Source organism: Vombatus ursinus, unplaced genomic scaffold, assembly GCF_900497805.2.
Source record: "Vombatus ursinus unplaced genomic scaffold, bare-nosed wombat genome assembly UNPS02004196.1, whole genome shotgun sequence".
Taxonomy (NCBI): domain Eukaryota; kingdom Metazoa; phylum Chordata; class Mammalia; order Diprotodontia; family Vombatidae; genus Vombatus; species Vombatus ursinus.
Genome location: NW_020943974.1, coordinates 78,709 through 90,931, shown reverse-complemented (window position 1 = coordinate 90,931; position 12,223 = coordinate 78,709). Strand labels below are relative to the sequence as shown.

General features: G+C 56.4%; 1 protein-coding gene across 1 annotated transcript in view; it reads left to right on the top strand.

The window, feature by feature from the left end:
- The window catches only part of LOC114053923 (histone deacetylase 4), a 253,834-nt gene that overhangs the window by 164,350 nt on the left and 77,261 nt on the right, over positions 1 to 12,223 (top strand). The window contains exon 4 of the mRNA XM_027877070.1: positions 10,284 to 10,528. Coding sequence (XP_027732871.1) covers positions 10,284 to 10,528 — 245 coding nt within the window. The remainder of the gene's footprint in view (positions 1 to 10,283; positions 10,529 to 12,223) is intronic.

Here is a 12,223-nt window from a genome sequence, read left to right as displayed (position 1 = left end):
GGGAGAGAGAGGAGGGAGAGGGCCGGGTGTGCCAGGATTGTCTGAGCTGACCCACAGTGGTCTGTTTTTCTCTTGTGCCTCAAGTTATTAAAAGTTCAGCTTTTCAGGTTTGAAATATGGTCATTTTCAGCATTGTGATCATTTATTCTAAAGAAGAAGACAGTATAATTCAGTGGAAAGAACCTAAAGTCTAAGGTTGCAGTCCACTCCCTGATCCTTCCTCCATGACCCCAAACAAGTCTTTCCTCCTCCCTGGGCCTTAGTTTACCCATTTGTGAGAATGGGGGTTGCACTCAGTGATCCCCACACCTTCTTGAGATTCTGAATCTACTCTGACCCTGCTCTTCACATTTGCTGGGAAATGTGTTTTATTAGAAGAGCGGTGTGCGCGTCTCTGCACCTGTGCACGCATGCACGTGTGTGTGTGCTGGGTGTGCGCGGCTGTGTGCGTGTCTGCGCACCTGTGCATGTATGTGTGTGTGCTGGGTGTGTGCGGCTGTGTGCGTGTCTGCACACCTGTGCACGCATGCACGTGTGTGCCTTCTCCCAGGGAGCTGATGTGTAGCCCAGGTGACCACGCTCTGCTGTGGGCGTCTTGCTTCCACACAGTGACCTTCCAGGTGGACGTCCTGAACTTGTCGTGATCAAAGCTTTGCAAAGTACTTTCCCCACCTTCCTGTCCTTAATCTCCCTGCCTCCCAACTTCTAGCACAGGGTTTATAACCTGAATATCTTAGAGAATCGTCTCCTTGGTGCGAACTGATTTTCCTCAGCGCTCTCCCCACGTAGGAGCGGCCAGGCTGACGCTTGCCCTAGGCCTAGCCTAAAGCCTGGGCTAGCACCTGAGGCATGGACAGCAGCCTTCCCTCAATCTTTGCCCCCGGGCTTCCTGCCACCTTTTCTCAGTGGTCCCTTTTCTCACCGGGTCATGCGGCAGAGTTGACCCCCTCCCTTCTCCAAGCGGGTCCCTGGCTCCACTGCAGCATGGCACGTCCATCTTGGATGCCCTGGATGGAAGGGGGAACCAGTGGCCACCACCCTTTGTTTGTATCGCCCCTCTCCCCTGCTCCCTCCCCGAGCTGGAGTCAGAGATTGCAGAAGTGGGTTCTATAAATAGCCCCAATCTCGCTGTCTCTCCACATTTCGGGGAGTTGTGACATCCTCTGAAGTGTAGACAGTGGGGCAAGTGCCTTGCATACACAATGAGCCCTTCTGGAAATAGCTTTGTCTCTTTTAATGGATTGATTTATTTATCGATGCATCGTGTTCCCTTCTGATTCTCCAGGAGGCAGGGCGGCCCTGCTTGGAGATGGGGGGCTGGCTGCTAGTGTGTGCATCCTTGCCCAGAGACCGGACACCTATGGGGGGCAGCTCTCCCGACTTGGGCTGCTGTGGGGGCTGGGGGAGGGCCATCTTCCAGGATGTCCATCTCCTTGGCCTTTCTGGGGGCCTGGGGTGAGCATGTGAGTGTTTCCTGAGGAAGGAGCTTCTGGCGGGAGAAAGCCTTTAGTCAGGCTCTCTAGACCAAAGGGAAGGCAGGTGCCAAAGGCAGGGGAGGGAGCCCAAAGAAAAACAGAGAAAAGGAAAACAGACAGGGTGGGAAGCAGCCCCCCTTGACACCCGCCTTGCTATTTCTGGCTTTTTTCGCAATGAAAGCAGCTGAAAATAATCCTTCTGGGGAAATGCCTTTTCCTTCTGCTCAGTCAGCTGTTATCAGCATTTCTCCACCCTGGGCTGGGCTGGGCTGGGCAGGGCTGGGCCGGGCTGGGCCCGGCGGGCTGGGCACTTGGCTTTCTCCTGGCAGCAGGAGCTAAACCCCTACAGGGGTGAATTCAGGGGCTTGTGGCCTGTGTTTGCGGGAGAATTGATGGTCTCGTAATTGGCCCAGTTAATCAGCAGGGCATCACTTCCCTGGCGTCCGTAGGAGAAGGAGGATGCCAGGGCCTCATTGGCTGGGAGCAGAGCCAGCAGCAGCTGAAGGCAGAGCCCCCGGGAAGGAGGGAGGGCCATGAAGCTCCGTTTGGGTAAGCTCAGACACCTTCATCTGGAATGTTTGTCTTCTTCTCCCCCCCCCCCCCCCCCCCCCCCCCCGCATGCGGTGCCTTTGAAATCCATCCCAGCTTCTCCTGTTACCGGGCCGCTGATGTTGGGCAGGATCCGGTTGTCCCCTCCCGTCCACCCCCCACCCTGCGGTAGAGCTGAAGCACACCTTGAGTATACTGATAGCGTAGTGTGGGCACAAGGGGAGACAGAGATAGGCCTGGCCTGGGGCTGTGAGGCAGACTGGCCAGGCACGGTGGGCAGTGGGCTCTCCGTGGGCCCCAAACACCAGCCCCCGGGCTCGGCCCCATCCATGTCTGCTACGCTGGGAGCTGACCCGAGAGGCCACACCAGGAGGAAGGTAGTAGACGCCGTTCTTTTCTTTCAGTCTCCTGGGCAGAGTTACGGAGCAGCCGCCCACCCCGCGCCCCCCAAAAGGCCACCCTTCGTTGTTTCTTTTTTCTGCGCCTCTCCAAACAATAACAGACAAATCAGCCTCAAGAAACTTGCCTATGCAAAAGGGTGGCATGGAGCTTGGGGGTGGGAGGGGAGGCGTTGAGGAAATTGGGATCTGGGCTTGGATTCTTTCATAATCACTTGGACTCCCCCCCTTTCCAATGCATTCATCTCTAAAGAATGATCTGAAGAGCCCCAGTGGGGAGTGGGGGGATCCAGATTGGGAAGAATGGGTTCTTTTGTGGTCTAGCTCTGCCCCTGCACATTGCGGGACGCCCTAGGGTGCTAGAGGGCTGACTTGTATGGGAGCAAGCTCTCCTTGCCTGAGGAGAGGCAAATGTTTCCAAAGAATCACCCCCTCCTGCCATTTCCCAGCAGGTGAAAAGTCCTAGAAGGAAACTGGAGATTCCCATGGAAGCAGGAGGCCTGGGGGGTGGGGGAGGGGGGGCAAACTTGGGTCTAGAGCCACTGACAGAGAACCTGGTAAGCCTGACCCACCCTCCCGGGTCTTCAAGGCCTTTGTGCTCAGGGGCCCACGGCCAGTCTGCGTCAGGACCTGAACTTGAACCCAGATCTTCCTTACTCCAGAACCAGACTCTTAGCCGCCATGGCACTGTTTTATTATTGTTGTTGTTTAATAATGATATTAATAATAAGACAGACGGGTGGTGCAGTGGATGGAGTACTGAACCTGGAGTCAGGAAGACCAGAGTTCAAATCCATATTCAGACACTTACTGACTGAATGACCCTAGGCAAGTCATTTCCCTGCTGTCTGCCTCAGCTTCCTCATGTGCAAAATGGGGGTCACAATACCTCCCAGGGTTGTTGTGAGGACCAAATGATAAAATAATTGTAGAACTCTTTGTAAATCTTAAAGCGCCATATAAATTCCAGCTCCGATTACTAATAATAAAACACAACCCTCTTGATCCTATCACTTATCTCTAGCTTCTTGGTTTTTTCACTCCAAGAAGTCACTCATGAGCAGTTACTCCTTTCTATCTTAATGTCGCCTGCTTTTTGTCCTTGCGGGGGGAGGGGGAAGTCGGCTTCTGGCCCCTCCTCGGGGCCTCGGGGGCTTGGAGTTTGCAGATGCCTTTTGGGTCCTGACGCTACTGCTGATCCCGGGGTCTCTTTGAGCCCCGAGATGCTGAGATGGTTTGGTTCTCTGGGTCTCCTGTGAGCTCAGTGAGACATAATGGGCTGCCTCGGGTCTGCCTGCTCGGACCCAGCTGCAGAGCCGAGTGCCCCAGTTTAGGCTTACTTAGTTACAGCGGTGACAAAAATTGTAACAATAACAGGGATGAGGATAATAATACAGGATCTGTCTTCTGCTTTGGGACGGAGACCTCTTCTCCCCATTCCTTCCCAGCCTCGCCATTTCTCAGCATCACCCTGAATGGGGGCTTTGTGGCTTGCTAACGTCATGCATCGGATTGTATTAATATGTTCTCAAGGCAGAACCTATAAAAGCAATTTTCAACTTGGCCGTAAAATCTTCCTGTGAATACAAGCCTTTTTTGTTGGGCCGTTGCATTCTTGAAGGAGAGAAGGTCGCATTGTGCTCTGTGGGCTGCTGTAGGTCAGAACCCTGGGCTGTTGGGGGGTGTGGGGGGCGGGATTCACATCGGGTTTTTGAGCCCGAAATAGTCGTGGTCCTGTTTGACGCACCAGGCCCTGAATGGGATGAATGGTGCTTGTGCCTCTGTTCTTGGCAGCTGGCACGCTGCTGTCATCAGAGGGGGTGGGGGGGGGGATTGCCCACCTCCCCACCCCCCAGGAGGCCAGCCCTCAGCCAGGTCCTGTCCGTGTATGTGTGTGGTCAGACAGCAAGTGCGCGGCCACGTTCTGAGCGTCCTCTGGTGCCAGACAGTGCCAGCTCCTGGATTGTGGCATCAGTGACGTGCAGGTTTCTCCTCGTTCTGTTTAAAGTGTGGGTCCCCAGGCAGCAGTTGGAGGTGGTAAGTCAGCTTTGAAAAGTCACTAAAGAAACATCTGTCCCAAATTTACTTCGGCTGCCCCAGACTCAGCCTGGGGTCAGCCGGTAGCCCAGAACTGAACACGTTGGATGCCTCCCTCCTTCTGGCTTGTTGGCCCTTCCTGCCCCCTTGTCAGTGATGGCGCCCTCCCAGGGGGTGATTTGAGATGTGTTCTGGTGTCGTTGGGGGGCTGGCAGGGTCACTCTTCAGGATCGAGCACTGATGAAGTGCTCTTGGAGAGTGACTCCCAAGTCCCAGGAAAGAGCTTTAGTGGAGATGGAATTGTATGGTGCCCACTTGTAGGAAACCTGATATGCCCCGACTCAGACCTCCCCAACATAAATGAGGAAGCAATGATGTGCGCTATAAAAGGTTTCTGGACTTTCTCAGAGGATCTGCTGCTGGATTCCTTTAAATAGGGAGCTCCCAGAGTGCATTTAAGTATTTGATACTGACCATTAACTGGAGAAGCTGGGTGTCGTTGGGGTGGGGGGGGTTGGAAGGGAAGCCAGGGCTCTGTGAGATTGGAACCACTCAGACTTGGAGCTGCAGAAGGTGTGGCTGGCGACTGCCGGCTACATTAGCAGAGATCAGAAGGAGAGAGAACTAGTCCTCCTTCCTTAAAAGCTAGAGGTCGAAAGCAAGGCCGGTTTCCCCTGTTTAGAGGCAGCGGCCTTTCGGCCAGCATGGTAGCTGCCTCTGACCTGGGAGGGGAAGGAGAAGGGAGCCCTGCGGGGACCTGAAGGTGTCTCCACGGATGCTCTGGCTGGCTTTGGCTTTCGGTCTACAGCTTCGTCTTCCGCGGGTCACTCTCCTGGTGAGCAGCCGCTTTTCCGGACAGTTCTGGTGCTTAGGAGTTTGGGGAGCAGGGGAAGGGCGCGGGCAAACCTTGGGAGACACCTGCCAAGGGAGGCTGTAGCTCACTGTCTCCCTGCCCACACTGGCCCTCCTGGGGATGCCCCCACCCCAGGGCACAGTGGAGGTTCACAAGCAAAGACCAGGAGCTCGCGCTCAGGTGCGCTCATTTCTGTGAAGGTCTCCAGTAGCGGCTGGGGCTGCCATCTGCACTGATTGCATAGACGTCACAGTCCTTGTTTCCACCACCCCTTGAAGTTCTAAATCTGGGCTCCTGGGATCTGGGCTCGCACCTGAGGGCTCTTGCCTTATTTAGCCTGAGGTGACCCCCAGAGGCTTCCTGGAGGCAGCACACAGTGCAGTTCTCCCTGAGGAAGGCAGGAACATTCCTCGGGGCTGCAGCAGCAGGGCCCAGTCTGGGCGGAGCCAACGGCGGGTGACCAGGGGCAGGCAGGATGTGGGGGCCCAGCCATCGGAGGACCCTTTTCGAGTTCTTGCTGTGGAGACAGCGCTGTTGGCCCTGAGGGGAAGGGGACAAAAGCGAGGCCGTCTCTGATCTCAGGGCCCTCCCTCCTGCCCTGGGAGTGTGGCATGTTCTCTATCAGCCAGAAAATAAACGCTCAGGGATGAATGTGGGGAGGGGGGAGTGATGCTGACCCCTGGGGATGTCCAGAAGAGGAGGCTCTTTGGGAGCCAGGGTTTCTGAGAGGCGGAGGTGGGGAAGGGGAGGGAGGTGGGGAGGAGAAGGGAGGAGGAGAGTGGGGCTGCCATCAGAGCTACGGAATGGAGTGTTGTGTCCACAGAAGAGCCAGCCTGCCCCTGGTGGCATTGTAGAGCTTGGAGGTGTGTGTCAAGGAGGCTGAGGCAGGTCCTGCTTGGCCCTCGAGGCCCCAGGCCAAAAGAGGGAGCCCTGGGGATGACTTGGCCGCCCTCTGGCCGCAGGGCAGGCTTGTGGGGGGCGGGGGTGGGCCCGGCAGGAACAGCCACCTCGGGAGAGTTTGAGCATTGGCGGGACCACAGACCCGGCTCCCACTGGAAAGGCATTGTGTGTGCCAGGACGGGCCCTGGGACTGCCATCCCTTCTCTCTCCTCCCTTTTGTGATGGACTTCTTGAAAAGGCGTTTCTGCTGCTTGGGACCCTCCTCTCCTCTGCACTCTGGCTTCCCACCTCATCCTTCAGCCCAGACACCTCTCCGGAGTTGCTGATGGTCTCCTAATGAACAGCTGACATTTCTGTAGCACGTTGTAGACACTGCTAAATGCTTTACAATTATTATCTCAATCGGTCCTCACAACTCTGGGAGGGAGGTTTACTATGATCCCCATTTTATGGACTAGGAAACTGAGGCAAACAGCAGTTAAGTGATTTGCCCAGGGTCTCGCAGCTGGCAAATGTCTGGGGCTGGCTTTGAGCACAAGTCGTCCTGACTCCAGGCCCAGCACTCTGTCCATACACCAGATGTAAAGGACTGTCTATCCCCTTCCTTCCTCCATGCTGTCTTCTGTCTCTCACCACTGCTCTTGCCTGCTTCTCCTCCTGTCCGCCTGACAGCTCCTTCTCAGTGTTCTGTGCTAGGCCTCCATCTGGCTTTTGCTTATTAGCTGTGGCTGTCTCCAAGGCTCTGTGTTGGGCCCTCTCCTCACGCCCCTTGCTACCTCTCCTGTCTTTAGTCTCCTCTTCAGGACAGGGTGGTGTTTGGCCTGGGTGCACCCTGGAGCCACCCTCGAATTTTCACAGCTGTATGAACCAGTTCATCTTGGGTGAAGTAAACACTAAGAAAGGTGTGTCTCCGTGATGGCCTGGCCCCTCGTGTGTCATGACAGCCTTGGGGGCCCAGTGTCTAGTGGGACTGGACCCCTCGTGTGTGTGAGGATGGCCTCCCAGGGCCCAGCATCTGGTGGGACCGGACCCCTTGTGTGTGTGAGGACGGCCTCCCAGGGCCCAGCATCTGGTGGAGCCAGACCCCTCGTGTGTATGGAACGATCTTGGGGGGCCCAGCGTCTGGTGGCACCATTCAGGGCTGGCTGGATATGCTTTTCAGTCTTTGCGTGACCACGAGTTGGAGCCCAAGCTGGGTTGGTGTTTCTCCATGTTTAGTATCCCCTAATAAACAGTTGTTTGTGTTTGACTTGGTTCCAGATTGGTAGCTATTTGAAGGGAAAAAAGGAAAAAACTCTGAATGAAGACAACCTGTCTTAAATATAGCACAGGAGATAAAGATAGTAGACACGTTAGGCCTGGTATGCTTTGGAGGTTAGTATAAAAATACCTCCAGGCAAGATCGGTGCTCCATTTGTGGAGGAAACGAAATGTTCCACATACCCGCTGCTTCTTTTCCCAGCTCGGCCCTAACCCTTAGGAACAGGGAGGCAGCCGAGGGCAGGGAGACGTCCTGGTGGGCACCCCAGTGGCTTTGCACTCAGCGGGTCTGGGTTCCAATTGTGCCTCTGCCGACTAGTGCTCATGTGATGTTGGCCAGTCTTCTATAAAATGAGGGGCCTGGACTGCACGGCCTTTGTGGTCCCGTCCAGCTCTGGGCCTTCCAGCTCAGAGCCAGGTGACCACCAAGTCCTGACTGGTTCCCTTGTTTCACACCCTGTCTGTGAAAGGCGGGCAGTGGTCGCTCACCAGGAGTCCAGGGTTGTCGGAGGCACGGCTGCTGTGGAGGCCTCACCCCTATTCGTGATGGCCTCCAGGCCTTTGCACGTTGGGATTCTGGAAGTGGATCTTACTTAGACAGGGTTGTCCTGGGCATTAGCTGAGATGGAAAGAATATGAACTTGGGGAAAGCATCCCTTAGTGGGATTGCTTGCTGGAGTCCAGCTGTGTGACTAAGAGCTGATACAGGCCTAGAGTTGAGGCAAGCTAACCCCGGCCCCGCACATGAAGAGGGTGAAGCCTCTTGAGGCAGTCAGACGAAGCACATTTCTGTATTGACTGTGTCCTCAAACCCAGGTTTCCGCCTGCTCCGCCAGGCCATCCGCTGTGTGTCAGGGGGTGGTCCTTGGGCATCTGCGTGGTCTCTGCATTGACCACAGTTCTTGAGGTGTTGCCAGTTCTTTTGACCACGTTGAGATTGCGTAGATGTTCCCCAGATCTGCGCGTGTTGAGACCCCAGTTACATTGCCTTTTTTTCAACTCCTTCACTGGGGATGTGGTCCCCACTTTTGCCTTTGGGATTTCCCGTTCCTGCCTTCTGGCTGCTCAGGTGGGAGTTGTCACGGTCATGGGCTCGTCACTGTCCGCCCTCCTAAGTTGGCACCACCTGAGTGCTCTTGTCTGTAACCAGTATCCCTCCCCCTTCCCTTCCCGCCTATCAAATATTATTTTTGGAAAGACCCCCCCCCCCCCAAAAAAAATGTGTCTGTACAGATATAGACATGAGACCCGGGTCACAAAGGTCCAATGCCTTCTCCAGTCCCTCCCTCCTACCCCGCTACAGCTTCTATCTGGCTGCTCCTAAAGCCGAGCTCTGAACAGAAATTCCAGGGGCTGCCTCGATCTACTAGGATAAAATATCACGGACCATTGCATTGGAAATGTAAAGCCCTCTGACTCTTCCAGGCGTATTTGCATTACAGATTCTCTGGCCAGACCAACTGCCCTTCTTGGCTAAGCTGGTAGGTGATGCCTGCGATCTCCTCCCTCCTCAGCCGGCTCAAGACTCTGCTCAGATTGTGCCCGCCTTCCTGAGGTCTTTCCCACCCCCCCACCCCCAACTTCTGGTGCCCGTCCCCCATGGCCTTGTAGTTACTTTGTCTCTATGTTGGTTCTTCTCTGTGTCCAAGTGGTTTCCTGATGGAGTGCAAGTTCCTTGAGGGCAGGCAGGGCCTGTCTCCTCCTGGCGGTAGTGTCTCCTTCTCTCCCCTGTGCCAGGCGTGTAAACACTGGTTTTGTTTGAGGGAGCCATCACCAGCGCTTGCCAGTCCCAGCCAGGTCACCCAGCACGGGAAGCGGCCTGGCCCGGGGCTTCCTTCCCATCCCTTCACCAGGCATAGCCTGTGGGCGGTCACCTGGGATGACTGACCTCTGCAGCCCAGCAGGTCTCCTTTCATTTTTGGAGCTTTCTGAAGTTAGGCCAAAGCCTCCTGAGATGGGTTTGGCTTCTGCTTTATTTTGCAATGCATTCATTTGTGTTTGAAAGTGAAAACGCGGGCCTGCCCCCAGAGTCTCTGTGAAAACACTTTGGCCTAGGAGTGGTGGAGGGCACTTTCTCGGCCCTGCCTGGTGAACACATTTCTGAAGAGGGCCCTTGTCTGGCCGTGGCACCAGAGCCTGCTCCTGCTGGACCCCCGAGGGCACATTCCGTCCTTGCCCTCAAGCGATGCTCTGCCCTCTTCTGCCATCCTGAGCCAATCCTCTCTTACCTTCCCGTTCATGAGTGAGTGATTTGGGGGAGAGGGGCTGCCCCAGGATGACTTCTCTTTGGAAACGTCACGTGAGGGTGACGAAGCAAAAGCGGGTGGTGTCAGACGCAGCTGAGCACTGAGTGGAGACAGTGGGGGGGAGGGGGGATTGGCTGGTGGGCTTCTGCCTCCCCTCCCGCCGTGGTTCGCTGTTAGGCGCTTTCGTTCCTACCAGTCACCTCGGAGCCCTCCCCCCACAGGGGTCATCGGGTGACTCAGATCCTCCTCTCTGAGCCCTTCTGAGGTCTTTTAGTGCCCGTCTGTCTCCACGTGCCCTTGGAGTCCCATCAGCCTGCCAACAGTGTGCCAGGGATTGTGCTGGGTTCTGGAGCTGTAAAGACACACAGGGAAGTCTGCCCTCAGGGAGCCTCCGTTCTTCTAGGGGAGATACTCGTGTCTGTACCCCGACACGTATCCAATACCGACTGTGTGGGAAGTCATTTGGGGGGAGGCCTCCATGACTGACCGGCTGGGGGGACGGTGTGCGTGGCCGTCCGCCGCAGCCGCCTGACCAGCCGTGTTCCCTTCTCTTTCCCGGCTGCAGTGGACGTGAGCCCAGCGCTGCCCCTCCAAGTGGCGCCCTCCGCCGTGCCCATGGACCTCCGCCTGGACCACCAGTTCTCGCTGCCGGTGACGGAGCCCACGCTCCGCGAGCAGCAGCTGCAGCAGGAGCTGCTGGCCCTGAAGCAGAAGCAGCAGATTCAGCGGCAGATCCTCATCGCCGAGTTCCAGCGGCAGCACGAGCAGCTCTCGCGGCAGCACGAGGCCCAGCTCCACGAGCACATCAAGGTGAGTGGGGAGCCGGACACCAGACGCGCCCGGCCACGCCGGAGAGGCGGGAGGAGCAGGGAATGAAGGGGCTCGGCCTCCCCTCCTGCCCCCAGGGTGCCTGGGCGGGAGCATCTTCTCTGAGCCGTCGGCTCTCCGAACGTGGGGTCTGGAGGCAGTGTCGGGGGTGGGGGAGTGGGGGGCTCTGGCTCGAGGGGCAGGTCAGCATCCAAGGGCCAGCTCTGGAAGGAGCCTTGGAAATCACCCAGCCCCTCCCCTTCCCTTTACACCTGAGGAAACTGAGGCACGGGGCCCTGCGTCATTGCCCCAGGTCACCGTGGCGGCACCTTGGAGCCCACCCGGGCTAGGGATTCTTCCCCCTTCCTGTGTGCTGGGCCCCCTGCACTCAGCCTGGGGAAGCCTGGGGCGCCCCTGCCCCTCTCAAAGTACAGTAGGTAGAGGACAGGAGAAGCCAGCTATGTGGCTGCATGATGACCAGAGTATTTTTAAAAATCCCATTCACTGGCTCCAGGGTGAGACCCTCTGACCAGCCCAACCCCCTTATTTTATAGATGAAGAAACTGAGGCAGATTAAGTTGTAGCAGAAGGAGCGTTGTCAGGAGCGTGCACAGGGGAGGAAACCGAGGCCCAGAAAGCTGACGTCGCCCTGCCTCGGGTCATCCGGAGGGCCAGAGCCCGGGGCGCTTTGCTCTCAGGCCAGTCCGTTGAGGCCGGGCGGCAGGCACAGAAGACAGAGTCAGGAAGACCTGGGTTCAAATCCAGCCTCAGACACTTCCTAGCTGGGTGGCCCTGGGCCAGTTACTTAACCTAGTCTGCCTCAGTTTCCTCATCTGTAAAGTGGAGATGATACTAGCACCTGCCTGCCAGGGTTGTTATGACGATCAAATGCAATAACAGCTCTAAAGCACTTAGCACGGTGCCTGGCACACGGTAGGCGCTTCATTAGTGGAGGCTGCCCTCCTTCCTTTGCTGCCCACCGCCACCGGCCGAGCCCCTGCCAGCGGCAGACCAGCTCTCCCTCATGTGCTCGCCTACTCTGCGTCCAAGGGGGAGGCCCAGGCCCGGCAGGGGTGAGGCAGACAGGCCCCGGCATGCAAAGGCCTGCCACGCTCACCCGCCAGACACACTCTCACCTGTACGCTCACACTCGTGCGCTCACGCATGTGCACACCTTCACTCATGTGCTCACACACATGCACGTGAGCACACACATGCACACCCCCCCATATGCTCATACTTGTGTGCTCACACACATACACATGAGCACACATGTGCACACCCTCACTCTATATATGTATCCGCACACACTCATACACTCACACACGTGCACGTGAGCACACACATGTACACCCTCATATACTCACGCACACACAACCATGTACATTCTCATTCACATACATGTTCTCACTTACACACTCACACTCATACACACATTCTCACTCATAAACCTATACTCACCCACACTGTCACATATACACACACACAGATTCGTGCACACATACCCCTGACCATACACTGTCTCTGTCTGTCTCACACACACACACACACACACACACACACACACACTCACAATCACACTCATTCACACCCCCTCAGACACACACATGCACATGTACTCTTTCCTCATTATGACCTTGGCTGATTCTCATCTCTCTCCCTCCTCAGGAGCACGCCATGGCCTCGGGGTGTAGGGGT